The sequence below is a fragment of the Melospiza melodia genome, chromosome 16 (genome assembly GCF_035770615.1).
Source record: "Melospiza melodia melodia isolate bMelMel2 chromosome 16, bMelMel2.pri, whole genome shotgun sequence".
Taxonomy (NCBI): Eukaryota; Metazoa; Chordata; class Aves; order Passeriformes; family Passerellidae; genus Melospiza; species Melospiza melodia.
This window is the reverse complement of record NC_086209.1, coordinates 16,160,104-16,187,740: the sequence shown is the minus strand read 5'-3', so window position 1 is coordinate 16,187,740 and position 27,637 is coordinate 16,160,104. Positions and strand designations below refer to the sequence as shown.

The following is a 27,637-nucleotide window of genomic DNA, read 5'->3' as shown; positions in this document are numbered from 1 at the left end:
GGAAATCACCTATGGTACTTTCATCAAATAATTACTGTAAACTCTATACATACAGAGAGAGATCCCTTTTAACAAATCCATTCCTAAAGCACGGGGGGGTTCTGCTTAATGGCTGAAATAACTCAGAGCAGCACAACCCGCTTGAAACATTGAGCCACACTCGGGCACTTCCTAATATGTTCCTGTGTGTTTCCCTGAGTGTTTTTCTTCCTTATCTTTTTTATATCTGAAGTTCTATTCCCCTCCTCTACTCCATGTATTTGATCATTTTTTCAAGTCCCTTGGCTGAACCAATCTCTTTTCATGCAGAGGATAAAAAGAGAAAAACTTCAAAGTAGGTTCAGGTAATTAACAGCTGAGGGGAATATAATCTAAACCATAGGCCCTGCTTTGCACCCAGGTCTGCTTTCAGAGCCAGCCGGCAAGGGAGTGCCTATTCCCTATAGCATCCAAATCTGCTTCCTCTGAACAGCTTTGCCAGGCCTCCAGTTATCACATCTGCATTTCAAACACCATGTCTCTGGCATTAATTATTAATTAGCCTACAGTCACCCCAGAGGATTTAAGTTCCAGCCTGCACATACTTATTCATTGACCTCTATCTTAGTTTTTGTTGGAAAAAAACCCACTAGAATGCTTAATAATTTCCTTTCTCTCAGACCCTCTGTTCCAGTTTCGTGGCAGGGAAACAGTATATTTTGAGATGGAAAATCACAGGGTTGTCTAGAAATTTGTTTAGAGCAAAACGCTATGTCAAGAGTTTGAACAAACCGTTTCAAAAGATTTAGAAGGAGTTTTGCTGGAGCATTTTTACCTTTGACAAATGAATTTATGGATTTCCCAGAACTGAGAGATGGTGGAGACAAATGCAAGGCAGTTGGGCTCAGCGTGGAGCAGTTCTCCATGAGCACTTTAAAAATACAAACTGGATTTAATTACTGGGTAGCACATTTAGAGGATCAAACCGAGGCAAATGTTCATGTGGAAGCTCTGGGGTTACCCTGCTATTGACACTGGTAAGAAGGAAAATAAAAATGCTGTTGCAAGGCACAGGAGTGCTTGGGCATTAAATCTGAGCTCTGTCCTCAGGAATATGGAGCTGAAGGAGCCTATTTTTGTATCAGTCCCAAGGTGGTTTGGAAGAGATCCTCGGCCATTAGAATAAGTACACATCTCACTGCTGCTTTCTTTGCCACTTTTTGTCTTGAGACTGATGTTCCAGAAGCAAAAATATCAGAGCAATCAGGTAGAAACTGAGTTAAATGATTCTCTTTTTTTCTCAAAACTCCATGAAATCCAAAGTGCCTGTTTAGAGTTTGGATGAGCTGTCTATTGAATACTCCCCTTTGTTAATGGATTTTAATGTTGCAATACCCCACCCCTCTTTTAATTCCTCATGCAATTATCCCGAGATAAACTTTTAAAAATGTCGCCGTGGTTTCTCGTTTTTATTTGTGGTGCTGCTATCAGAAATAGTCACTGAAACATGAAATATTTCTCCACTTTGCTTCCTAAGGAAGTGTTTAGTCTGTAATCATGAGGTCAGACTGGTTGACTTCTGTGCCAGCCTAGAATTGATTTTTGAAAGCATTTAATCTGCGCCTAAGACTCTTTGAATTCCTGTTTAGTGGAGGATATGGAAAAGAGCTCTGAGACACAAACATTTGTACTTAAACTGCCTCAGGAAACAAAAATGCCTTTTTCCAAAATTGCAGCTAAACCAACCCTTTCAGAAAATCATAAGCTTGTGCTGAAATGAGTACCTGAAAATAGACGTAGGGGCCAAAACTGTGGACTTCCATGAGGGATCTCTCTCCTCAACCTCCCTGAGAGTTTTTGAGTTGGTTTGTTGCTGCTCTTTTATTATTTTCACATTTTATGAGTAGATCTGGGGAGCGTTCAGCATCCAGTAATAACTATTTTTTCCTCTGCTTCAAATATTTAGAATATTTCTTACATTCAATTTAAACAGCAAAAAGTGCCTGTATTTCACATGGAAAAGAGGAACGGGCAATACTTCAAATTTAATTTCCAGGAAGATGGTTCCCATTTATAAAACAACAGATTGTATCTTGGTGCTGAAGAGGGAGGTAGATCCAGACTCTTTTAATGAGACATTCAGGACCTTTTAATCACTTCTGCAGTGATACTAATACCAGTAATAACAGTGATAATGGAAAAAAAAACCCTGGTGTGAAACCAGGGCTGGAATCTGTTCTCGGTAAATGTCAGAATGTTTCTGAAATTAAAACTTAGTGTTAATGTAGCTCTGTTCCATATGAATATTAAAGAGGAATAGGGGCTGAATTTCTTGCACAGCAGAGTGAGATGTTGTTTTAGAAAACAGCCACATGGCAGCTCGATCTGCAGGGATGGCTCTGGGGTGGTTTTGGGGGTGTCTGAGGGTGAGGGCAGCTGGGCTGGGTTTGAGCCCTCTGTGCTGCCTCCTCCTTCTGCCTTTTGTTTGCATTTATTGCCATTTATTAACCAGGTCCTTGGGATAAAGGTTCCATGCCCCAAGATTGGAAAACTGTTCCCAGTGCTGTTAAATTACATTTCTGTGTGGTTGTAGAGCCAGGAGTGAGGAAAGCATGAATATACAGATACAGTGGGTTTGACATGTTGTGAAATATTTGTACTGTTCATGTTAGGAGAGATGAATTTCTATAAGAAGCCTATTTTATGCTTCATTTTATATATATTTGCATTTATAGCTTTCTGTTAGAGCTTAAATATTTTACTCTGTTGGTGAGATCTAACCCTTGGCAAGTCTGGAAATGCTTTGACCTCCATTCTTATTACACCCTTGACTTTTTTTTCATTTAAAATAACACCTGCAATAGTTTTCCAGCCGTGCCTGACATTCACCAAGGACTGAGCTGGAGCTGCATTTTGTATTTCGAATGTTTCACACGAACATGTTTGGAATTCAGATTTGGAGGGCTGCAGATCACTTTTTATGTAGAGAAGCCACATGGGTAATTCTGATTTTCAATTACTTGAAGAGTGATTATGGTAAAAGACTGTTGATTCCTTGTGTGCTCGGGGTCCATGGGCATCTCTTGAGGAAGCCCTGGGTGCAGTTTGAGGGAGGCTTTGCCACCTGTGCACCTGGAGGTGGGAACAAAGCTCTGGCGGAAGGGGTGGGTGAGGGGCAGATCTCTGCAGATGTTGCTGTGTCAGCAGAAATGGGGCTGGATTAGATTAGATTAGATTAGATTAAATTAAATTAGATTAGAGGAGAATATTGGGCTGGAACTTGAGCTGACATCACTGCACAGGGTGGTGCTGAAATTTGGGGAGCAAGGCTGGGTGGCAGGAGCCGAGGATGTGTGCAGTGCCACCAAGGGCTGCGTGACTGACATCAGAATGATTTTGGGTAATGTTTGAAATAATCTAAGCCTCTGGAAGATCCTTGTTCTGCTCATTGGCTTTGCCTGGCAATGAACGTGTCCTGGATGTGCAGCACATGCAGAATTGATGTGATGAAGGGTTAGGGTTCGGGTTAGCAGATCCCTGTGCCCAGAGGTGCCACAGATCCTCAGCAGAGGGTGAGTGGGGACTTTGGCATGGTGACCATCAGCCAGGTATTTCTGTATCACCCTGAGCCCATCCTGAGCTTGCTGTTTCCCTGACTAAAACCTGACCATGCCTGTCCTCCTGAACTTTCCTTTCAGCCACGTCAGCCCTAAAGCCCCAAAATGTGACGTCCTCAGAGCCCTCACTGGCCCTGCCTGGTGCCTCATTGTGTGCAGCAACCCCGGAGTGTTTTAGCCCTTCCAAGGCAGGGAAAGGCTCAGGATGAGCCTGGCAGTGACCACAGCCCCTGCTCATGGCCACCTGTGCAGGGTTTGCGGGGTGGCTCCTGTGCAGGATTTTGTGGATGTCTCCCATGCAGGGTTTTTGGGTGGCTCCTGTGCTCCTGTGCAGGGTTTTTGGGTGGCTCCTGTGCAGGGTTTGTGGATGGCTCCTGTGCAGGGTTTGTGGATGGCTCCTGTGCAGGGTTTGTGGATGGCTCCTGTGCTCCTGTGCAGGGTTTTTGGGTGGCTCCTGTGCAGGGTTTGTGGATGGCTCCTGTGCTCCTGTGCAGGGTTTTTGGGTGGCTCCTGTGCAGGGTTTGTGGATGGCTCCTGTGCTCCTGTGCAGGGTTTGTGGATGGCTCCTGTGCAGGGTTTGTTGGGTGGCTCCTGTGCAGGGTTTGTGGATGGCTCCTGTGCAGGGTTTGTGGGGTGGCTGCTGTGCTCCTGTGCTCCTGTGCAGGGTTTTTGGGTGGCTCCTGGCAGGGTTTGTGGGTGGCTCCTGCCAGGCACCCCTGGCACAGCCGGGCACATCCTGCTCCTCACCCACCACCTTCCCCTGGACCCCCACGCTGTGCTGGGCACTGAGCTCTGTGCCAGCGCCCCTGTGCAAAGTTTAGAAGATTTTTTAGAGTTCTCCATCCTCCCACTCATGTATTTTCCTTTCTTTTTTTCTAATTTATTTTAGTTTCTCTTTCCCTCTCCACGCAAAAATTGCCGGGGCTCCGTTTGCTCCCTTGCTGGGAGTTTGCAGTGGAATGAGTTAATGGGGCCAGGTTTAAGGTGAATTGTCACAGTTTGGGTGACTTCAATAATGCAAATAATGTGCTTTCTAAAATAAAACCTTTCATCACAAAAATCATAGAATATTGGAATGGTTTGGGTTGGAAAAGACCTTAAAGATTGTCTCATTCCAGACCTGCTGCCATGGGCAGGGGAAAAAAAATATGAGCAGCATTTAAAAAACCATTTATACATGCAATCCAAAGAATAAGGATGATATTTGGGAATTTTTGGCTTTTGTTATCATTGCTGTAAGTTTTGAAATCACAGACCTGAGTGTATGTGTGTGCCATGTAACTGCTACCACCAAATCACATGGAACACTCCATGGTAATTGTGTTCATAATTATGGAGTTAATTGAATTTCTGCAATAGTTAAAAATGGGCACATAAAAGTCTCTCAAGATTAAATGTTTTAGTTAGGGAAGAACACACTCTTTTGGAATATTGAATAAAACAAAAGCAGTTCTCATATGCAAGTGAGCTTATGACTGATGAAATAATCTCCTAAAATGAACCTTGTCCATAAATGCTGCTCCAAACTGGGGTCACACAGGAGCCAGGGATTTTTGCAATGCTCTAAGGAGGAAAAGCTGAGTGTGTGGAGGTGTTTGTGAGCTGGAGAGCCACTGTAGAGGAGCTGCAGCCTCTGCATCTGCCAGGCTTGGGAGGTACAGGAGTGCTCTAAAAATGCTCTGCTGCCAAATTAGCCCTGCTATTGACAGGGTGATATTGGAACAATGTGTTAGAAAGTCAGATTTTGCTTTAGCATTTGGAAAGTAGAGGTAGCTCTTTTTTTTTTTAATTTTTATTTTTAATTTTGTGATCTCATTGGTGGTTTTGTGCCACTTGTGCTAACTTAACTCTCTGATTCCACAGAGGAGTCACGAGATGTAAAACCACAGAGAATGTGAACCTGTGGGTCTGCTGTCTTTGTCCTGTGCCTTATCAACTGATTTATCTTTGGAGAGAAAAGAATAAGGGCAAGAATTCCCAGTGCTTTTGATATTAAACCTGGATATCTCACCATAGGCAGAATCATCCTCCTGAAAATGAGAAAAGATTGATAAAAACATATTGGAGTCTTCTCTTCTCTTCTCTTCTCTTCTCTTCTCTTCTCTTCTCTTCTCTTCTCTTCTCTTCTCTTCTCTTCTCTTCTCTTCTCTTCTCTTCTCTTCTCTTCTCTTCTCTTCTCTTCTCTTCTCTCTCACTAAGAATCATAACCACTCCTTCCCCCCCCCCCATAAAAATAATTTTATAAGTTTACTCATTGCCAGAACAGACATTTTCAACAACGAAATAATACACATTTGTTAAAAACAGCTCCAAAAGTCAGCTAGCACAGCAATGCCCCAGCCCTGTAGGAAATCCAGCTTTAATACCTCTTTTCCAAGGGATCATGTGTGGGGTTTCATTATTTTCTAGTAAGATTCACAGGAGACTGTTTCTTTTAATATCCTGTTTTTCCTACTGATGAGATTGGCTTGAGTGGGTAAAATATAAAATATTGGTAATTAGACCTCAGCTCCCTCCTCTTTGGCAGCTGAGAGTTTCCATTCACTGCTCTTTTTGTTAAAAGTTGCCCCGTTCCTTTCGACGACTGGGCTTTAATTTTCAATATCACTGATGGAGTAAAAAGCAGATGAAGTCCCCCTGAAGTCCCCCCAGAGTCCCCCAAAGTGCAGGGGCTTTATTGGCGAGGTTTGAGGCCCGGCAGCCCCGCTCCCCTCCCCCAGCAGCGCACTACAAAGCGTGTTGTACAGGGACTCCATTAATCCTACATTTCCTAGATGGTATCTGAGGCACAGTGGGTTTCCACAGAAATTAATTTGTCCTGACAACAGGCCTAAAGATTGGAGTCCAGGGATCACTTGGCAAATTCCCTTTAAACTGAGCACAATAATAAACAGAAAGCTGATAACGACAGTTCTGAAAGACCACACAGAGGCCGGGGCCCGAGCCGAGCGCTCGCCGCGGATCCGCGGATGCCGCCGATAACGGAGCCGGCAGCTCCAGCGTCTGATAGGAAAATGAGCCCCTGATTTATGCACACTTTCATATCCCAGCGCTGGGCAGGGCCCGCTCCAGCTCCAAAGAGCGTTTTTAACTCTTTTCTGGAATCAAAGGCAAAGTTTGAGGTTGATCCGGTTCTGCCCGTTCTTATTTAATTCTCATTTTTAACAGCTCCAGGGGGGTTGCTGTGTCTTATTTTAATACAGCCCCAATTTCCTCAGTGCATCTTCCACATGTAAGCATTAGCAAAAGTTGGACAGTGGGTAAGATTATGTTTCAAGGAATGAACCAGAAAAGTTCTCCATCTAAATCTATTTTCTTTGAGATGCGATAGCTTAGGGTTCAATTGTCTCCTCTGTGGTAATTCCTTCTTAAATATAGCAAAAAGCATTTTAGACAGAGTTATTGCCTGTTTGGTTGGTTTTATTTATCCTTGCCATTGCTTATTTAAATGCTGTTGTTTTCCCAAAGTTAAGGTCTGGAAATATATACTGATATAGGAAGTGAATAAACAAACATTCAGTGGATATTTTAGAACTTGTCAAGATAAGAGCGTTTCAACCCCTGATATTCATTAACATAGAATTTAGAGTTTTGATGATAATTAGGATTTGTGGCGTGTCAGGAAAGCTCTGCCAGTTGCATCTCTGAAAAAAGTAATCATAATATTAAGAGTTAGGACTGATAGGGTGATGTTGAGTAAGAGAGATGTTGTGTAACTTTTCACTGTTCAAGCACATGGTATATAACGATTTAAGCAATGAGTTTAAAAAAGGAGGACAAGCTAAAAAGATGTGCGGAAAAATAGATTTTATTATTGCAAGGTATCTTGAAATATAAAGCTAATTTTGTTCTCGATGTCCAAACTATGAAACAGCAGCCTGTGAGGCAGAGGGGACTGTGTAACTATAAAAGGATGATCCCAAAGGTCTTTCCCAGCCTCAGCCCCTCTGTGATTCCCCAAGGCAGGTAGGTATGGCTGTGAACCTGAACAGCAGGAGTCCTGTTTGATCACTTTTAATGGGGCAGATGTTCCTCTGGAGATGAAAACCCAGCACTTGAGATATCCACACTCAGTGATCCTCAAACACCACGAGCTTCCCCACCTATGGCAGCACTGCTGGAGGTGAGCACTGATGAGGTGCTGTGGTTGGGTCGTGCCCAGAGGGCAGGAGCAGATGGGTGCTCCATGCCAATCCCTCCATCCCAGCTCCAGAGGGGTGGCAGGGGATGGCATCTCCATCTGAGCTCCCAGAGGGGTGGCAGGGGATGGCATCTCCATCCCTGCTGCATAGGGGTGGCAGGGGATGGCATCTCCATCCCAGCTCCAGAGGGGTGGCAGGGGATGGCATCTCCATCCCTGCTGCATAGGGGTGGCAGGGGATGGCATCTCCATCCCTGCTGCATAGGGGTGGCAGGGGACGGCATCTCCATCCCTGCTCCAGAGGGGTGGCAGGGGATGGCATCTCCATCCCTGCTCCAGAGGGGTGGCACGGTGCCAGTGGCTGCGTGGATACGGGCTTGGAATGTCCCAGCCCTCGCCATTTGCCACGCAGAGGGTTTATAAATAAAAAAAGTTGTGCCTCACGTGCTTTTCCAGCACAGCCAGTGCCCAAAGTACCCCTGACTTGGATAAAGGCAGCACAGGATTCGTTAGGTAAGGGCTTAACGAGCTGAGAGGTGGCACTGCGTCATCCTGGCAGAGCGGGGTGTTTGCCCCCCACCTCCCTGCTGAGAAACAAACCCTTTCACTTTCACTATTGGCTGCAAATTAGTTTGTACACCACAAATTAATCAATTACTGCCGTCGTGTTTTGGAGATGAAATTCAGGCCGAGCGGGGCAATTTGTATTTGTCACACTTAAGGGACTCTATTGTACCCAAAGGCAGAGGATTTGAGAACAACTGGGTTTAAAGCTGTCGAGCTCCTCTTCCTAGGGCTGCTGCAGCAGCAAATTGACTGGCTGTGCCTCTCAGTTCTGCAAAAGAACAAACCCAAAAACTCCCCTCCACTTTTTATATCAAAACCACTCTGTGCATTCCAGTATATGAGCTATTAGTTTTTTTGAATTTGGATCAAATCAGGCATTTTTCCCCCAGCAAATAGTCCTCCAGTGTGCTTTATGCATTTGATTCAAAGGCCTGTGTATTATTTGATGTTCTTAGGAGATAAACAATAAACTTTTGAATATGTTTTTTCCATTTGAATACAAGCCTAGGGATGCTTCACCCTGCATCCTAAAGCCTGATTTCCCCTGGGACTCATTATCATGCAGCTCACACGTTCAGTCACCTACACTGTTGAACTTACTATCAAATAACCTTCGAAATGTTACTAGTTATTACGTGTCAGAGGGCAGATTTATGATAAACTAACTTTGAAACAAAATAATGAATTCTCAGCGTTCTGTTTCCAGCAGCATTTCTGGTAATTTGGCTGGATTTAAATTTTAAAACAGTAAGTTGCCTTTTTCTCTTATTCTGTCATATAAAACAGCTCCCTCCCCTCATGAAATTTCTCTCTCTTTAAATATGGTTTATGAGGATTTGAGCAGTGCCTATAAAGAATAAAAATGAGAACATTTGTCTGGGAGCTACCAAACTGCCCACTGGAGTTCATTTGTGATTAAACTTTCAGAGCTTTCTAACTTGGTGAAAGTTAAATTAACTTAACCCTTAGCATAGTCCACCTGTGTCCAAAACACAGCTGGGCAGTAGATGTTTGCAGGCAAAAAATATTTTCTCCTCGTGCCTTTTACTGCCAATATTTTAAGGTTTTGAGTGGTGTTCTTGTATTGGGGTGACAAAAAACAATAGTGTTGTCTTCTCAGAGAGATGGTTTATGGCAGACCAGAAAGGTTTTCCAAGAGGATATTTTGAATTTCAGCCCCCAAAGTCCATATTTAGGGAACTAAATAATTAGCCAATTTTCATGAAGGCTGAGCATGACTTCAGGGGATCTGTGGGCACTTGGCCTCTTTCAAATGGCAGCCGGAGCCACCGTGACTTTTAATGAGATTATATCAGAGGGAGGAAATGCAGGTAGATAAATGCCACGCACCCGTTTTGGAGGTGATTAGAGGAGCAAACATCTGCAGATGAAATTTAAAAGCACTCACTATATCAAAAATAAAATCTGGCTAATTTGGGGGGAAATCGGCGCGGCTCTGCTTGGCACCGGCGGGGTTTTTGTGGCTGCATTTCAGATGAGCGCGGGGCAGATCAATGCCTGCAAGATTTTCATCTCCTACCAGACAAAGTCGAGGCTTTGAGATGGTGCTGATCTGTGAGACTGACCCGGGGTGGCTCTGTGAGGCTGGGGATGGAACCTCCATCTCCAGGGCTCCCTCTCATCTCTTCTGCTCCCCTCGCCGTGATTGTGGCTCTCCAAGGGCACCACGGGCAAAAGTTCCATAGCAGGCTGTCTATTAATATTTATGCAGCAATTCAGGAGGTAATGCATTGTTAAAATACAAGTTGGAAATGCACCAAATTTAATCACTTTTAGTACTAGAAATTATCTGTTTCTACGTCAGATAGAAGGCGGTGGCGGGGGGGGTGGGGGCATCGTTATGATATTTTATTTTTTAACCAAGTTATTTGCCAGTTCTGACACAGCTTGAATTAGAGGGCAGAAAACGATCTCGTGCAGGTAAAGTTTTTCTAAGGAATGCAAGATATCTCTGTGAAATTTGATGTGAGGAGTTAAAAAATATCTGAAGTGAGCCCTCAGTGAGTCAGGAGGTGCAGGGATCAGCCGTGCCACGTCAGCCAGGCCCTGTCTCCATGTGCTGGATCTGGTGTGCACAGAGGCCACTGGGATTTGCCCTTTGCTTCCATGCAATTCCTCCTGCCTGCATGGAGAAAGAATATTTTTATCACTGATATCACTTCATTTTTGCAGCTGTCTGCTGGCATCAGGTTAGCAATATAAACTCTGTCAGGGAGCAATCTCTGCCTTCCACAGGCTGGAAAATCCACAATTATTATTTAGAGTTAACCTCCTCAGAAACTGGTCCTTGCTGAAACTGTTCAACTCCAAAAAGAATTGTTAGTTATTGTTATCTGAGGACCTCCTACAGCCTTCCCTTGGTCAAATAAAGCTTTTTTATTGTTTTCAATAGGACTTTTTTCTTAGACCAAGCTCCGAGCTTGCATGCAAGTAACATAAATCCAGTGAAAGTAAAACATTAATTAAAATGTATTAAAAAAGTAAAAAAAAGGAAATGTTTGAGAAGAGCGTGGTGCTCAAATGGAGCACTTTTTTTTCAGGTCACTTGGCTTTCTGATGTCATTTCTGGCAGCTTCGTTAGCCTGGCTCCATCACGTTCTGCTCTGAACGATAACGTGACGGGAGATGATCAAAGTGAGAATGCAAAAGGCTCAGGACATTTAAAAAATGTTCTATTCTGGAAATTGTTCTAAAACTATAAACAGATTACATTAAAAATCTGTCTTACCCAACATGGTTGCTCATCATCCTTTTTTAGAAGGAGCTATTGAGAAGTTTGGGTAAACAGCCTTGAAGTCTTTATGATGGCAGGCTGGAAATTTCTCCAGAATTTTAGGCAACCCGAGCCTCTCTGAAATGGAATGTAACCCATTTCTGCTGCTAGGTGCCTTGTTTTAATCTTCACACTTAAAAGTGGCAAAGCATATGGGTCAGATCACCCATTCCTGCTAATGGACACAGTTCCCTCAGACTTGGGTGTCCAATTATGCCAGCTAAAGATCAGTGTGTTGCTGGGCTTTATTTCCTTATTTTTCTTGTCTTCCTGATCCCTGACCCTTTATCAAAGGAATGCCGTCTATAATATGATAATAACATGAAATTCTGAGCTCTCTTTCTAAGAATATACCCCAAAGAATTGTCAGGATGCTCACCTTTATGGGAAGAGCAGCTGATGAGCAGTTTCAGCCTCACAATTGTCTTTTCCTGGCACGGGGAGAAAGTTTGGTACCTGTTCCTGGCCTTGTGGTGGGATATTAACCATTTCTGCATTTCCAGTTGCCCTGTGGGCTGAGTGGGTAAATAAACTCATTGGCAAATCAACAAAATGACAGGAGGCCATTTTTCCTGATTTTAGCTGCATTGTAGTGCTTGGGAAAGTGAGAAATTTGTGAGGTTTTTAAGGGCTCCATCCTGTGGTGCTCTCAATGAGTGTGAGGATGTGGCTGAAGCAGGAGGCAGAAATCCACAGGCACTGTGACACCTTGGGTATGGAACAGAGCTACACGGGAGGATTTTGTTCTCCAGGCAGGATTTGACTTTCTGTTTTGATTTATGGGCTGAGTATAAATGTGTATTTTAAGGAGTCATTAGAGTTTGTAGTTTGAAATATGCAGGTTTGTGTAGGAAAGGGTGCTCAGGCTCCTTGTACAGCCCCACTCACTTCTTTATAGGAGAAAAAATGAGAGAGAATTGTGTGAGGGAAGAAAACCTTTCACTTCAGGCTCTTTACACCAAATAATGATGGGATGGTCAGGAATGGCATGATCCACGAGAAAGCAGGGAAGGAAAATAGGGAATACCTGTGCTGGGCTTCATTGAGAAACATCTATTCCAGGTGTATTTTCATCTAAATCAGTTTTGGTGGTGTTGGTAGGGAAGTGCTTGAGAAGCGTTGGGGCTTGTAGGTGCAAATAAAGAAAGGCACAGCAGGAACATCCTAAATGTTGGGAGAGACACATCAGGACAATCCCTTGATAGCCACAGGGAGAGGTTTTGGCACCTGCCAGGCTCCCCTGTCCCCATCCTGCTGCAGCTGGAGCTCCTCTCCTTGGGTGGCAGCAGCACTTGCAGCTGGTGACCCTCGTTTGGTGCCCTTTGGCTCCAGCTCTTATCATGTGGGTAAATGCTGCTCTTGTTTACAATAATGGGAACCTGGAGCAGCCCCTCTGCCATTTCTCCAGCACAGATATTGCTCTCGGGGTGATTCCCATCTCCTGCTCCGTGCAGATGGAGCCTGGGGGGCGAGGGAGGCTCCTTCCCAACAATCCCCCATCCTGCTCTGCCAGCCCCAGGTGACTGAGCCAGCCACACAATTAATCTGTGAGGATGGAGCTGCCCTTGGGCTTTTGTGCCCCTCTCACGTGCAGCACTTCCCTTCCCAGCTCCAAACCCAGCTGTGGGTGCAGCCCCCAGTTTCTTCCCACACCTCGTGGATCGAGCCTGGAGAAAATGCTGCCTGGCCATGACAAACCGAGCACTGGCTCTGTGATTTGTGTAAGCTCGAATTTTCCACTAATTCACTTATATATCCTGGATGGAAAACACAGCCCCAGGGCTGCTATAAACCATGCTGCTGGAGCCACAAAGGGCCGTCCTGCCAGCTGGGAATCGCTGGAGCATGCAGGGCTGGGGCAGGACCCAAGCCCAGGGGATGCCCTTGTCAGAGGGGCTGTGGGGTGGGAGCAGCTCCTGCCCTTCCTGGGGTGGCTCCAGGCCTGGGCAGTGCAGGACAGGCAGGAGCCAGAGCTGTGTCCTGGCCACCACGCCGGCTCTGGTCGGTGCCCGCTGCCTAAAACCAGCCTCTGGTGTGGGCTGTTTGGTGGCAAACATCCTGGCTGGCTGTGCTTCGCTCTCCTGCAGCCTCCCTGCACCCCAGGGCTTTGTTTTGTGCCGTGGTGCAATTCCCCAGCATTAATTTTCTCCATAAGCCACCCATAGATAATTTGAGAGCGTTTTCTTTTGAGCACAGCGAGAGTGGCACATCGGCTGATTCCCCAAATGATTGCTTGTCTTGTGACAGAGAGCTGTTGACCTGCTCCTTTAATGTTACAAGTCTGCATCTAACTGCTCTCTTAATCCAACCTACTTCCTTCTTTTTAATGAAATTGTCCCTTTAGCCTTTTTCCTGGGCTGCCTTTTCAACACTAACATTAGAAACAGGCTGCTCAGTTCTTCCCTCTGCTAACATCTTGCCCAGAGCTAACTTGCAGCTTCACTCTGTCAGCTGTAAGATATAGATATACTGTTGTCTTAATTACTCATATTTCTCCTGCTGCTCATAATTCTGCTTGTTCCACCAAAGAGCTCTTCAGAGAGCTTTACCGCTTCCCTCTGCCTTTCTTTGGGGGTTTAAAGGTTGTCAGATATATAAACGATCCTTGTTGCAGAGCTTTGGTGGTGACAGTGTCCTTTGTGGAGAAGATTTAGGGGGATGGGAGGGCTAAATACGATGGCTGCTTTTAGGCTCCATCTCTGAGGAAGGAGAGAACACACATCGTGCTACCTAGCATAACAGAGCACCAGGGAGGGTGTTTGGCAAATCCCCTCTCTAATGAACAGCCAGGCAGCTGTTTCTTCTACAGCTTAAAGTGCAGATGCTGATTGTCAGGAGAAGGGTTTTCTTTATCCACCACTGATTATCCGTGGCTGTATCTGGCTGGCTGCTATTCCTCTAAAAATGCTGTTGAAAAGGGACTGGACACTTAAAAAAAAATCACTGCTGTGCCAGAGGGAAGCTGTAGTCCTTTGTGGTTTCTGCTCTCTCTTTTATGATTATATACTACTGTTTCTGTTATCTCTATTAATTAATCTGTCTGCCACAGCAAGTATTGCATGTTGAGTGATGTAGAGCAGGCTGACAACGTGACGTCCACAGTTTTTTTGGCTCAGGTTGGAACAAGTTTTGTCACCTCTAGCAAGTTAAACCTTTGGCCAAAGTCCCTCTCTCGTGGCTACTTTGGGTCCACTCTCCATTTTAGCAGCCCTCAGCTCCAAGGTGGTTGAGTGGCAGAGCAGATTTTAGTATTCAGCTGGTTGTCTCAGTTCAGCTGGCTGACAGGTTCAGGACGCAGTACTGTGAGTTTATTGTTAATTGAATAAATTAGGAGCCTGTCAAACTGCTGTGGTTGAGCCTGTTTCCCTCATACAACTTGTGCTGGTGGAGTGCCTGGAGGTGGGACTGTGCTTTCCATGAGTGGGGCTTAATCCCCTCACTCCAGGTTTTGTTGTGGCTCTTTTATATATTATTTTATATATTTATATAATTTTTTCAAATAATTATTGGTGAAAATGCTATGCAAGAAATATTTGAACATCAGAGTGGTGAGAGGTGGTGACACCAAAGATAACACACAGGTTTCACCTGATCTGATAGCAGGAACAGGCAAATAAACACCAGGCTGCAGAAAGTCATGACCAAACTCTTGCAGTAGCACAGACGTGACTAAAGAATCTGTTAGAGGAAGCAAATGGAAACAGATGAGAGAAACTGCTGAGAGAAATTAGAAATAAAGAGTAATTGGGTTCTGTGTGGAGGAATAGCATGGGGAAAATAGATTTTCAAGTCAGTGCTCTGCTCTTGAAGAGCTGAAAGGGATCAGAGGAGCTGTCTGGGGCAAGTCAAGTTCCCAGCAAGGTCACAGCAGTGAGGACACGAGGGAAATCCTGGCAAGGTGTCTCAGTTCAGAGCATTGCCTGTAGGAAACTCAGAGTCAGGGAGCACCATGTGGATAACCCACCCTGCAACCCCAGCCCCAGACAAGAGCACTGGTGAGCATGGCCCTGTTAAAAGCCCAGGTTCCCTCAGGTTTGCCACAGGAATGTGTTTGGTGCAGAGCAAACAGAGCCCCAGTCTGGGATGCTCAAGGTGGGCATCCCCCTGTCTGTGTGCAGGGTGGGCTCTGCCTGGGGCCAGGCTGTCCCACATCTGCCTGGGCAAGGCAGGGCACCAGGGGCACCAGGGCAGGGCACCAGGGCCCTCCAGAAGGACTCTGGGGCCACCATGAGCCTGCCTGGGGCCAGGCTGCCCCACACCTCCTGCCTGGGTGGAACAGGGCACCAGGGGCACCAGGTAGGGCACCAGGAGCACCAGGGCAGGGCACCAGGCCTCCTCCAGAAGGACTCTGGGGCCACCATGAGCCTCTCTGGGGCCAGGCTGCCCCACACCTCCTGCCTGGGCAGAGCAGAGCACCAGGTAGGGCACCAGGAGCACCAGGGCAGGGCACCAGGCCTCCTCCAGAAGCGCCCCCCTGAGCCTGGCACTGCTCTGAGGCCTGCTGGAGGCTGCAGAGTGCCCATGGTGAGCTGGTATTTGGCTCTATTTACTCAAGGTTTCCTCATGGAATCCCAGATTTGCCTCCTGGAGCAGCCCTGTGGGCACAGGGCTGGGTGGGTTGGTGGCCATGCAGCTGCTTTGGCTCCCTGGCCACTCTCTGCCCTGCAGAGCTGGGCAAAGGCTCTGACCTGGTGCCTCAGCTCTCCAAATATAGGGATGTTCCCCCATGAGCTCCTCTCTGCAAAGCCAAGGGCTGTTAAAAGAAGAAGGTCTCGTGACTGTGTGGTACTTGGATGCCATGGCAATGTAATTAGCTGCAGAGCAATCTTGCTAAAAATGTCCTTGGTGGAGGAGAGGACGGGGTGGGAGAGGATGGATGTTAAAGGGGAGGAAGTTTCCAGACCTGTGGCTTCACCACAGCTTGGCTGCTCCAGCCAAGTCCCTCAGCTCCAATGTGAATGCAGAGGTTCAGAGCACAATGTTTACTACAGTGTCCACGTGGGAGAGAAAGCTCCACAAACTCTTGGAGGTGTTAAGGGATTATATAACAGCTTCCCACCCCCAAGCCTTTCCAAGCCTTTGGAAAATTTTATAAAATATCTTAGGCTAAAAACCTTTCTGAGCTGCTGGATAACTTGAAGCAAACTTCAGAAAAGTATTCCCATTACTTTTCCCTGGTTCTCCCTTTTTTCTCTTCAATGTTATCTATGGATCCAGGGACTCCCAGGCTGCCTAATCCAGAGGAGGCAGGCACGGGGTTCTGCATGGAGCAAAGCTGGGCTGCTGATTCCTTTATCTCTGTTACTCTGCCAAACCCTCTGAATTTGGCAACCTGGCTCTCTTTATATCCGTTAGGCCTTTCTTCCTCCCTCCTCCCTCGTGACCTCTGTGGCTGCATTTGCCAAAAGTTCCCTGTGTTAGATATGAGGCTGTGTATCAGCATCCACAGGGCAGATGCTCCCAAGCTGCTGAAGTATTGAAGAATTCCAGAATACTGGAATTGTGTGAAGCATTTGGAGCTCAACTTGAGCTCTGGTGAGCTGGAAGTTACTGTAGAGTCATTTCACCAAGTTTTGCTCTCAGCTGTGTCCTCTAGAGAGGAAGAAATCATTTTCTATTGTTTATGGTTAATCCTACTGCTCATTTATATAAGCAATTATAGATTTTATTTTTGGGTTTAATGAAGATTGACTGTAGTAATGAAAAGTAAGGTTTCACAGAGATATTTTTTTAAAATTAAGAGAGATAGTGCAGTGATGCACTAGGATTTGGTGGCCTTTTGGTGGATTTCTGTATTCAGAAATTCCTTTATTTGAATTTTCCTGCATGTTAGGACAAGGCACAGGCAGCCGTGTTTTCCATCCTGATGAATGGAAAAGAGCTCAAGGAGTTGAGCTGAGATTGGCTTCCCCTGCAAGAAAATTTCTCTCTGTCGCCTGAATTATAATTTTAAAGCATGAAAAACCTTCATCAGGACAGCAGCATTTTAACTCCTTACATTTTACAAACTGATCTTTGCACAGCTAAAAAAAAATCCCTGTTCCCTGAAGCTGTTCAGAGTTTGCTCTGGGTTGTGAAAGTCTGTAAGGTCACCTGGATTGCTGCACATCAGTCTTGAGGAGACAACCAGTGCTGTGATTTAATCCAAATCTGTTTAATCACAAATAATCCACATAACTCAAATGTGCTCACCCAGGATCCAGTTTCAGAGCTGTGCTGAAGGGAAATCTTGTGTTGTCACAAATCCTGCTGACATCAGTGGGGTTTCTCATTGATGCAGGACTTAGTGCTGGCACATGCAATTACAGCAAAATTTGGGGTTTAGCATATTTGCAATTTACTGTATTTTTAGGAAGCTCTTCTTTGGAGGTGAGTGAGTAAATGAACTCTGGGCCACATCCAGCAAAATCTCAGCCTGAAGAGTTGTGCCAAGTGCCAGGGAAAATAATGCAATAATCTGAAATAATTTGTGGTGTGATTTAAAAAAGCTGCAAAGGTTTGGTTTGTATTTTTGCCTTAGAAATGTCACTTGCTACGAATGAAAAAAGATCCTGTGCTTCCCTCCAGGCATTCTGTGTTGGGTCAGAAATGTTTCAACAACAAAACCCGTAGGATTTGTCAGCAGAAATAACACCCAGATGTTATTGCAGTGTTGCTGGTTGTGATTTTCATCTCCAAGATCCCAAAATCTACTCAGCCCCCGTTACTGGGATGTGCACACAGCTCTGGAGCCTTGGAGCCCTACATCCCAAAATCTGCATCCTAAACCTTGCATTCCCAAACCTTCATCCCAAACCCTGCATCCCAAAATCTGCATTCCAAACCCTGCATCCCAAACCTGCAGACCAAAATCTGCATCCCAACCCTGCACCCCAAACCCTGCACCCAAAACCTTTTCAGAGCCAGGGGAGCTGTAAACAGCTGAGCAACCCTGGTGAACAGAGCCCACACAACTGTGCAAAATAATCCCCAAAAAAAATGATGGAAAAGGCAAAAAGAAAACACCAGACTTTCCAAACCACTGAGACCCCAGGCAGGCTTCAAGATAAATAGCAAAATAAATAAATAGTGCATGATCTGAGAGGCTGAATCTGTACCCATACCCACCCTTAGTTGCTCATCCAGTGAAATTATAAATACAAGGTGAACTTTTTTTCATCCTGCAAACTGTGTCACCTCTGGTGCATTTCTGACGTGACTATTTTTTTTTTCTCTGTGGCCATTTTGCAATTTTCTCTGGGTTTGTTTTGATTGTAAATAGGCACACACATTAGCTAAAGCCAGATAATTTTCTCCTGGCCAGCTTTGCCAGTAAATCACTGAGCTATGTAATTGGGTTTGTATAAAATTATGCACTGCAAACTTGGGAATAAGTAAAACAGAAACAAAAAGTTGATTTTTGTAAATAGTACCATTTTTTTACATTCAAAACTTCTGTTTGCCTCCATTTTTGTATTTCCTATCATGATAATTCTTTAAATCTTGAATGAGAATCCAGCTACAGGATAAATTCAAGCAGAACTGATAATAATTTCTGGTTTGGCTTGTAGGTGGAGTTGAATACAGTGGTTAACTGCAAGCAATATGTTCTGAAGATGATGGTGTTCAGACAAATACCCAATTTGATTCTGATAAATTGGATGCAAGACTTTGACCAGCATGAGAAGAACAGGTGAGAACCCTTGAGACTGATGCAGAAATAATCACTATTTTGATGGTCAGGAAAAATATTGCTCCAGCAGCACAATAGATCTTCTATTAGAAACTCAAAATACTAATTACAATCTGCCTAAAGACTTATTATAAATGAAGTGGAGATGGAAACATGTTTATATTATGGGGAGGCTTATTTGCAGATAAGCAGGAAACCAGTCACACATCTTCACAAACATAATTTTAGCTGTTTTAATTAGCAGGTTTGCTTTGATTTAATTTAATTCAGCGATTCCTTCTATCTTTCCTGACACATGTGCAAATAAAACAGGCTGACCTGGCTCCTGACAGGCCGTTTCCTTTTTGGTTTCTGGGTTTGTTGTTGTTGATTGCAGCGGCGTTTGCGGCGCGGCGATGGGGTCAGCCCTTGCTCCCTGCAGATGGAGGGTGGGGATGACAACTCTGCCTCTGAGGGGGCTTTTCCCCCCCAGCACCGCTGATTCCCGAGGTGCTGGGTGTCAAAGGCCAGCAGGAGTCCCAATAACCTCCAGTTCCCAGTTCTGTTTAGGGTCGGAATGACAAAAAATAGAGTTTTCCTTGCGTAGTCGTGGCAAAAGTGAAGCGACCTTTTATTTGCTACAGAGCCAGAACCTGGAAAGAAACCCCACGTGTGCATCAGCTTTGAGTGGAAAAACAAGCTTTAAAGCTGTCAGAATTCATAGATTTAATGTTTGGAGATTTGGTGGGTTTATTTAAAAGTGAAAGTTGTTATTGACAGAATAAGAACGCGTAGTCCAGGCTAAAATCACAACATTAATACGCTGACAAAACCCCAATCTGTGTTGACTTTGTTGAGCTTTTTGTTGGTCTGAGGGCTTGGGAAGTATTTTTTCTTCTTTGTGTCAGAAAAAACATTGTGAATACGCCAGGTGTTGTTCTCCCCTCTCTCTGCAGTCTCACAGCTCTATGATAGGTAATTAAAATAATCACTGAAATGTTTCAAAGCTACTGCAGCCTTTACTTGACTTTTAAAATTCCTATTTGAAGAAGAATGTTAAAATTAATTTGTATCTGGCTCAGCAAAGTGCTCTTTACTTGAGCAATGGACTTTACAACATTGCCAACAAAAAGAATGGAATTAATATTATATTTGCCTTTATCTAGGGTTATTCTGTTAACTGTTTTATACTGGAAATTAATTTCAATATCACACAGATGCCTACAAGTCTTGAATGCAGCAGTTTTAGCATGCAGCCATAGCTCTCCTACTTCATAATTGTGGTAAAAATAAGAATTCAAAAGGAACAAAGTTGCCAGGACAATTAAATGATTCTACCCCCAGATAATGGAAGGACAAAGTTTGTATTCTTGGACTGTAAAATCTGTCAGAGGGAAAAGTGTTATTCAAGAAGTATTGTGTGGTTATTTTGAAAAGAATGGTAATTTTACAAGTTTGTCTCTCTACTGAGGAAAAATACTTTGGAGATGTTGGGATAGGAGCATTTTTGAGTGGAATTCCTCTGTTTTTCTTCCCTTTCTCTATTTTTTGTATTTAATTCCCTGCTTCTGTAGGCCTTTGGAAGCCTTGTAATTCACCCTTTCTAGAATTCTTGGTCTATGGACAGGATTTTATTATTAAAATAAGCTTTCTTGTAATGTATTCTTTTTGATCCTTAAAAAACTCTTAATCTTTACAAATGAGTGCTTTGTGTCCCTGTAAAGGGGATCCTTCTCCCCTCCTTCCCTGACTTGTCCCTCTTTGGGATAGGCACTTCCCTGGCATGGATAAGAGTGGTGGCAAGAAAGGACAAGCTGAGGAATTTTTGGGATAAATGGAATAGGTTCAGGCTTTGAAATGACTGATTAAAAAACAGAAAAAGACAGGTAGGATGGAAGGCTTTGCATCTCCCTCGTTGGTGTGTGGGGAATCCTTGCCTGGTGTGGAAGTCAATATGTGAATAAAGCAAATGTTTTTTCATGTTTACTTATGGAAATATGTGAGATACCAGGGAACAGGGTGCAAACCAAAAATATCAATAGTGACAAATTCAAATAAGGACTTTTCACTATTAAATTTCAAATATACCACTATTTGTGCAAACATTTCCCATTTAGGAAAGAGAGCATAACCTCTGTTTTTGCTCTATTGCAGACATTTTTAACACCATGAATGTTTCTAAATCCTTTTCTTCTAACCACACACAGGCATGGCAAACAAATTTACAAATGTGGATGAAAATACAACTTAAATTCTCATCTGCGTCCTTGTGTCAACACAACTCAATCTGACAGTGTGTTTTTGCCAGGTGGAACAAAGAGCAATAAATTAGTTCTGAACATTTATGATCTTGCATTATAAAGACTCCAACAGACTGTGTTCAAAATCAATTGTCAGAGTGATGGGGATTAATAACTCTGGTTCTGTAACCTTTTCCATATCTGCAGCCTGGCTAAGGGCACGTTTCAAGATCTGCTGCCATATTTCATTATTGCAACCTCCGTTTGAAAGACCTTTTTGATGCTTAAAAAAAAGAAACAGATTAGTTTTTAGTAGGGCTGGATGAATAACTCAGAATTAATAATTCACTCAGTGAATTTTTCCTCTTATTCTGTAGGAAGAATGAAGAAAAAATAGTTGTCAAAATTTTTCTAGTGACTCATGGAGTTTTTTTATTAATCAAAAGTAGAAATCAGAATTCAGGCTGTGTTATGTATTTGTGATTGATCAGTCAGGTGGTATTGGTTTAATTCCCCAATTAATTAAGGACAAATACTAGAATAAATTTCATGATTAAATATTTGAGGAGACAGTTTTTAAAAATCCCTTTCCACCTTCAAACATGCTTAAAATCAGCTTTGGAAAGAACTCCTGAAAGCAAAAATCCGAGTGCACGAAAATTGTTGGAAAGGAAACATAAATAAGGCAGGAATGTGGCCAAGCCAAGTTTATTACAAGACACAAATAAGTCTAAAGCTTCCACAAAGTTTCCCCTCTTAGCTCCAGCACCTGTTTTGGGAGAAGAGCATTAAATATTGGGATAACTATGGGAGCAAGGTAAACGAGAGGTTTATTGAATTTCCCTGCCTCCCCAGCCCCTTTGCTGTGTTTCGTGGCAGTGAAGTGTTGGATGTGAGTGAAGAATTGGCGCCTTTGGGCTCTCTCTGCCTCCCACCTGGAATCTCTGCATCCCACCCGCGTCTTCTCCTGCATTTTCCTGCACTTTGCTTTGCTTTCTTCCCAAATAGAGATAAAACAGTTAAATATTTCCCAGGCAAATGCCCACATGTGATCCGCAGGGCCGTGCATACCATCAAACTGTCATTTCCTTCGATTAACCTGCGCCTGACCTCCCTGCCCCGGGCGCTTTCCCAGCCCTTCCTCCTCCTCTGCAGCCTGCTGCTCTCCCAGGTGAGAGCCTCTGCCACTCAGGGCTGGACACGCTCCTGCAGAACCCAGGGGAGATGCTGGCATGGAAAAATGGGCAGAATTTGCCCCAAATCGCACAGCCCAGAGCTGGGTGTGCCCGGGTGTGCAAAGGATGCACTGCTCGGATGAGAGCGGGTGAAGAAACTTGAATTTTAACGGTGTCTATAAAGTGGTTTATGAATATTGTGAAATATTTAAGATCATAAAAGGTTCGTGAGTGAGATCTACAGGATTTTTGAGTTTTAACTCCTTCATGTTCTCAGGAAGGGACAGTTTGTGGCCAGTTTGCCAGTTTTTGAGAATAAAATTAGGACCAGGAGAGGATCAGAGTTATTGAGTCACCTCCCTACAACAACAGAGTTTGGAAATTGCCAGGGTCATCTATTTCATCATTTTGATACCCAAAATGTCTGTATTTCATCTCAATTTTTATCTACAGGTAGCAAGAAAATGAAAATTAGGAAGCCCAGAAGAAATTAAACATTTCAAAATGATTCATCCCTACAAAAATTTCAGTTACTCCAAACTGAGCTTTTTTACCTGGTGGTTTGTGAGAAATGCTGATGTTTGTGTCAGCTTGGGACAATTTTATTTTATTTTTTTATCCTGAAATTCCTGTAGAGAGAACAATATGGAACTGAAATATTATTATGAATCCAGTCAGATCGTGCTTTGGGCTGACAGCAGAGAAAGCAAAGCCTCCATTGAACCCATAACTTCTGCTTATGGAATAAAATTTATTTTGGGATGAAACAAAGGCCATGTGTGGTGAAGGATCTCTTCATCCCAAGGTAAGCTGGTACAGTGGCACAAGCTGAAACTAAGCACTTTGGTTCTAGGCTTAATTTGAATGTTAAATCTCATATTTTTTGCTGAGAGATTAAAAATGTGCCATCAGAAGCCTCAGCATCACATCAATTCCTATGGATGAGGATGGTTTATTCCTTAAATCAGTCTGTGATGTAGCAAATAGGTCAGAAAATTCCTCACTATTTCATAACCAGGCATAATTTACAGATCTTACAGGATTTTTGTAGATAGAGAACCCTGGAAATGTTTAGTTGGAAAAGACCTTTAAGATCATCAAGTCTCTTTTTTTTCTGAATACAACTTTCCCCCTTTTTTTAAAATTATCCTGTTAACACTTAAAGAACAGAGTCTAAGTATGCAGCATTCTATGATTTCTACTTCACCCCTGAGATCATGAAACCTGTTGGAAATTAGTTTTAAAGCAAGAAAAAAATGCAATGTAAGATTCCTGTGCAAACTCTGGATCCATTCCTTCTGCCAAGAGTTTACAATCTATTTTTAAAGTTTTTTTTCATGCTGTCCTTTGTTTTTCCCCCATTCCAGTGGGAATGTTACATTTATATGTTACATTCATAAATCAGGTGGAAGCAGATATTGCAGATGTACAGTGGGGATGTTGGTGAGAATTTGGTATGGCATGGTTGGTGAACCAGTAACACCAAGTTCCTGCACTGGTAGGAACTGGTGTGACTGGTCCAACTCTGCTTTAATTAATACCTAAAAATTAAATCATTCTATAATTCCACAAGGATTATTAAAAAATCCCACTTTTGGAGTAAATGTGACCCATTATTGTCCATATTGAGGTTTTTCCAAATGATTCTCCAGAAAAAAACCCCAATATTTTCTGTGCAATCCTCCCCCAAACCAATCGGCAGTGACGGGGCTCCACTCACCTGCTGGAGTGGAGAATTTAAATGGAAGAACAAAAAGAAACTGAAATTGCCTTAGGGATTGAGGTCAGGTGAAGGTTAATCAAAGGAAATGACGGTAAAATGGCATTCGGGGCTCTTGGTACATTTTTAATCATTCCTCTCCCTGTCGCTCATAAAAGACACAAAAGATGTCCAACTTTTTGCCATTGTATTTAGTTAAGGATGGCTTCTATTTTTGTCTCTTGATTGTTTTAAAATAGCCTTTCTTTTTGATTTCTCTCGTAGATTTAGCTCCTGAAAACTTGCATTGCAGAGCCTTCAAGATGTGTGTGGGAAATTGGGAATGTGTGTGTGGGGGGAAGAAGAATGTTAAGAAAAGGGAGTAATTTTCCCCAGAATATCTCTCATTTTAACTTCTCTTTCTCAAGTGATAGATTTTGAAGGATTTCTAGAAGTCATGAGTTTAGGGAATAAATACTCAGGAAGGCTAAATATTCACATTATTACACAAGTGTCAGGCTAAGTGAAGTTCATGATTGCAACTACTGGAAACAAGAATAGTTTCATACTCTGCTATCTACAAGCTATTTTTCTGGCTTTAAATCAAAGTATTTTTAAATATTTTTTGTAAAAAATATTAGAATAATCTCCATGATTGCTATGAAATTGTGAAGTCCTATCTGAATTTGCAGGCTGTTGGTTTTATTCTGATTTTGTGTAAGTGAAAAGGCCCCGTTTGGGAACTTTTCTTTCCCAAGTTTGGAGCTGTCACTTTATGCCCGTCACCTCAGATAACTTTGGCATAACTACAACAGGAACAGGAGCAACTTTATGTAACTTATAACTGCCCAAGGCGACTTTTAAAAAATGTGAGCAATGCATTTTTCTTTTTTTTTCCAGCTCTGTTTGTATAGACTCCCTTCCCCCTGTAACACAAAGGGTCCTAAAAGGGATGGATTAAACCCAAACAGCTTTTAACTGAGGTAACTTGGTGTAGCAAATGTGTTCTCCCTACTCTTTTCACCAGGGTTGTGCACTGAGCCCCTTGAATGATTCAGCTGGAGCTGAGCTTAGGCAGGACCTTGAGCCAAGTTTAAGCAAGACATTAAGCTTTTGGAGAGGTTTAAAACCATATCCCTGCAGCCCCATGCAAAGAGTTGCAGGAAAATGAGATTTTATGCATATGAGGTGCTCCACACTTAGGGGAAAAAAAATGAAATAGTCTGGAAATTATTTCCCTGTGTGTCCTGTGCTGGTGTGGCCGGGATTGCCACCGGGAATGTGGCACTTTTCCTCCAGATCCCACTTAGCAAGGGCTGCCACATGGATGCCAGATGGGCTCTTTGCCAGCCAGGAGGAAGAGGAGGAGGAGGAGGGAAAGCCCTGCCCACCCTGCAAACGCTGCTGAGGAAAAGCCTGACAGGGAATTGGTTCAAAAACTGGGGAAAATGGGAAATGTGTATCAAAGTGGCTGAGCACAGGTCGGGGTCGCTCCCAGGGGAGGGAGAGGAGCAAGGCTGGGCTCTGGTGCTGGGGGTGCAGAGCTCCCAGTTAGAAGTGCTTGGTTTTGCAGGCACAGAGCGATGAGGAACCCAGGGATTTCTGTGCTCCCAGGGTCTGGCTGGGGTTTCTGCTGCTGCAACAACACCAGAGCCAGGTTTGTGGAGGGCATTTTCAATGCAGCCTCAGCCTGAGCAGCCAGTGCTGCCCCTCTAACTCCCTGTCTGGAAAAATCTCTGTCCTACTAACAGAAATCCAAAGGTTTTTGGTGTGTCTTTGGCAAAACAGGATTACCTGTTTAAGTAAAAGAACAAAATGTGAGAGAGATCTTTTAAAATAAGAACTGGGTACCTGAGCTGAAGGCAGCATTGACTCCTGACAGCTGGAACACTCTTGGAATGAGGGAATGTGATTTTTCCACCTGCTCTAGTGGAAGATGCCCCTGCTCATGGCAGGGGAGCTGAAACTGGATGAGCTTTAATGTCCCTTCCAAACCAAACTGTTCTATGATTTATTTTTTTTAAGCAAACAACATGACCTCAGAATTTTGCTGAAATCAATACCAAAGAATCATGGCCAGATCATATCTCTATTTTTAAAACATCCAATAAAAATATTCAGTGTATTGCACCCCTGCATGCCCAGATTATTCAAGTATGGCAAAGATCAAGTTGGTTTGAGCATTTTTTTTACAACTAGTGAGATCATCACTCCCTCTCCTGCCCATGGAGCCCATCCTGGATCAGGGCTGCTTTGAGGACAAGAAGTTATGATCTGATTGTAGCTGGATTAATGGGTTTGGGTATTTGCCGTGTTGTGGGATAAAATAGGAGCATTAAGAGATCCCCCATGGGTGGAAAGTGGGGTTTGTGGGCAGAAAGGGGGGTCTGGTGTTCAGTCCCTGCTGCAGCTGAGGTGAGGGCAGTGAAGCAGCTGAGGGGAAGCTCTTCCTGGTGTCTCACAGGTTTTCAGGCTGATTTTAACATCTTGTACTGAATTACAGCCTGAGAGGGGGGCTCAGGGTGAGGAACCTCACTGGAGCATCAAAGGAATATGATAAAATATGATGGAGGAACAGCAACAACTGATGGCTTTGCATTTCCTTTCCCTCCCTGTTTCTGGAGAGAAACCTTCCATGTGAGTATTCTCAGGTGATGCCTTGGTTTCTGTTGGAATAAATTGCTTGTCTCAGTTTGATCCCTGAGCCTTTTGATAAGAATAATGTGGTTTTGTGCCTTATTAGAAGCATGGTTGAGTCCAAACCCTGGCAGGGCTGTGCTGGGTGTGAGGGATCAGGGAAGGTCAAGGATGTGCTGAGTACAGAGGCTCTGGCAAACAGAGGGTTTGTCTCTGTGCTCTCAACTTTCTACCTTCATTTCCCACCCTTCCACCATCAAGATGCAGGGATGTGCAGGAGAAAATTCACGCTGTCTAATTTTAGATGTCCAATTTAGGTTGCTCCTGGCTGTAACAAAGCACAAGCTCTGCTTGCTGCAAGTCCCTTCAGCTGCAGAGTCAGTTTTCCGTTTGAGCAGAAAGCACAGTGGGAGCAGCTCCACATCTCAGCCCTGTTCCCCCCAGGCCTGTCACCAGGCCACTGGGCTCTCACTGAGCACCCAAATCAGATCCCCTGTGGGAGCAGGACCAGTCATTGCATGGCAATTATGTTGTTGAGGCAGGTAATTTTATTGGGAAGGTTTCTGTGATAAATCCTCAATGTAAGAAAGGTTTGAAAAAGAAAGGAGCCAAAGCACTTCTAAGTGGGAAAGTGTCACAATGAGCTTGGGGTAAAGCTCAGTTTTCAGCAGATGCCTGGAAGGGTGGGAATAATCTCCATGATCACCTGCTGGGTCTTCACTTCTCCTGCTGCTCTGTCCCATTGGCTCTTGCAGCTCTGGGTCAGTGAGCAGCAGAAGGCACCAGCTCTGTGCTCAGATTAGGGGAGGTAAGAACCTTGCTGAGGTTATTTCTTGTATCACCTTAAATTAATTTAATGCTTAAAATAGAGACAAGCCATTTCTGAGGGATTTAAACCTGAAAATGCCCTGGGAGCAGCCACTCCCTGCACTACGGATGGGATTCCAGACCCACCTGTGCCCACCGTGTGCCAGGTGCTCCCGGAGAACCTCCCTGAGCAGGGATTGGCACCAGTGGTGCCTCCAGCCTCGCCCATCACTCTGGGATGGTCTGGGGGAGGGCAGAAACAACCAGGACATTTCTCTGTGGGTTGGTCTGGAGACAGGAGCTGCCTGGAGGGAGATCTTTGCAATCAGG

General features: G+C 44.0%; 1 protein-coding gene across 1 annotated transcript in view; it reads left to right on the top strand.

The window, feature by feature from the left end:
* Positions 1 to 27,637, top strand: part of LOC134425908 (uncharacterized) — a 68,302-nt gene that overhangs the window by 4,706 nt on the left and 35,959 nt on the right. Inside the window, exon 3 of the mRNA XM_063170927.1 lies at positions 18,649 to 18,770. Coding sequence (XP_063026997.1) covers positions 18,649 to 18,770 — 122 coding nt within the window. The remainder of the gene's footprint in view (positions 1 to 18,648; positions 18,771 to 27,637) is intronic.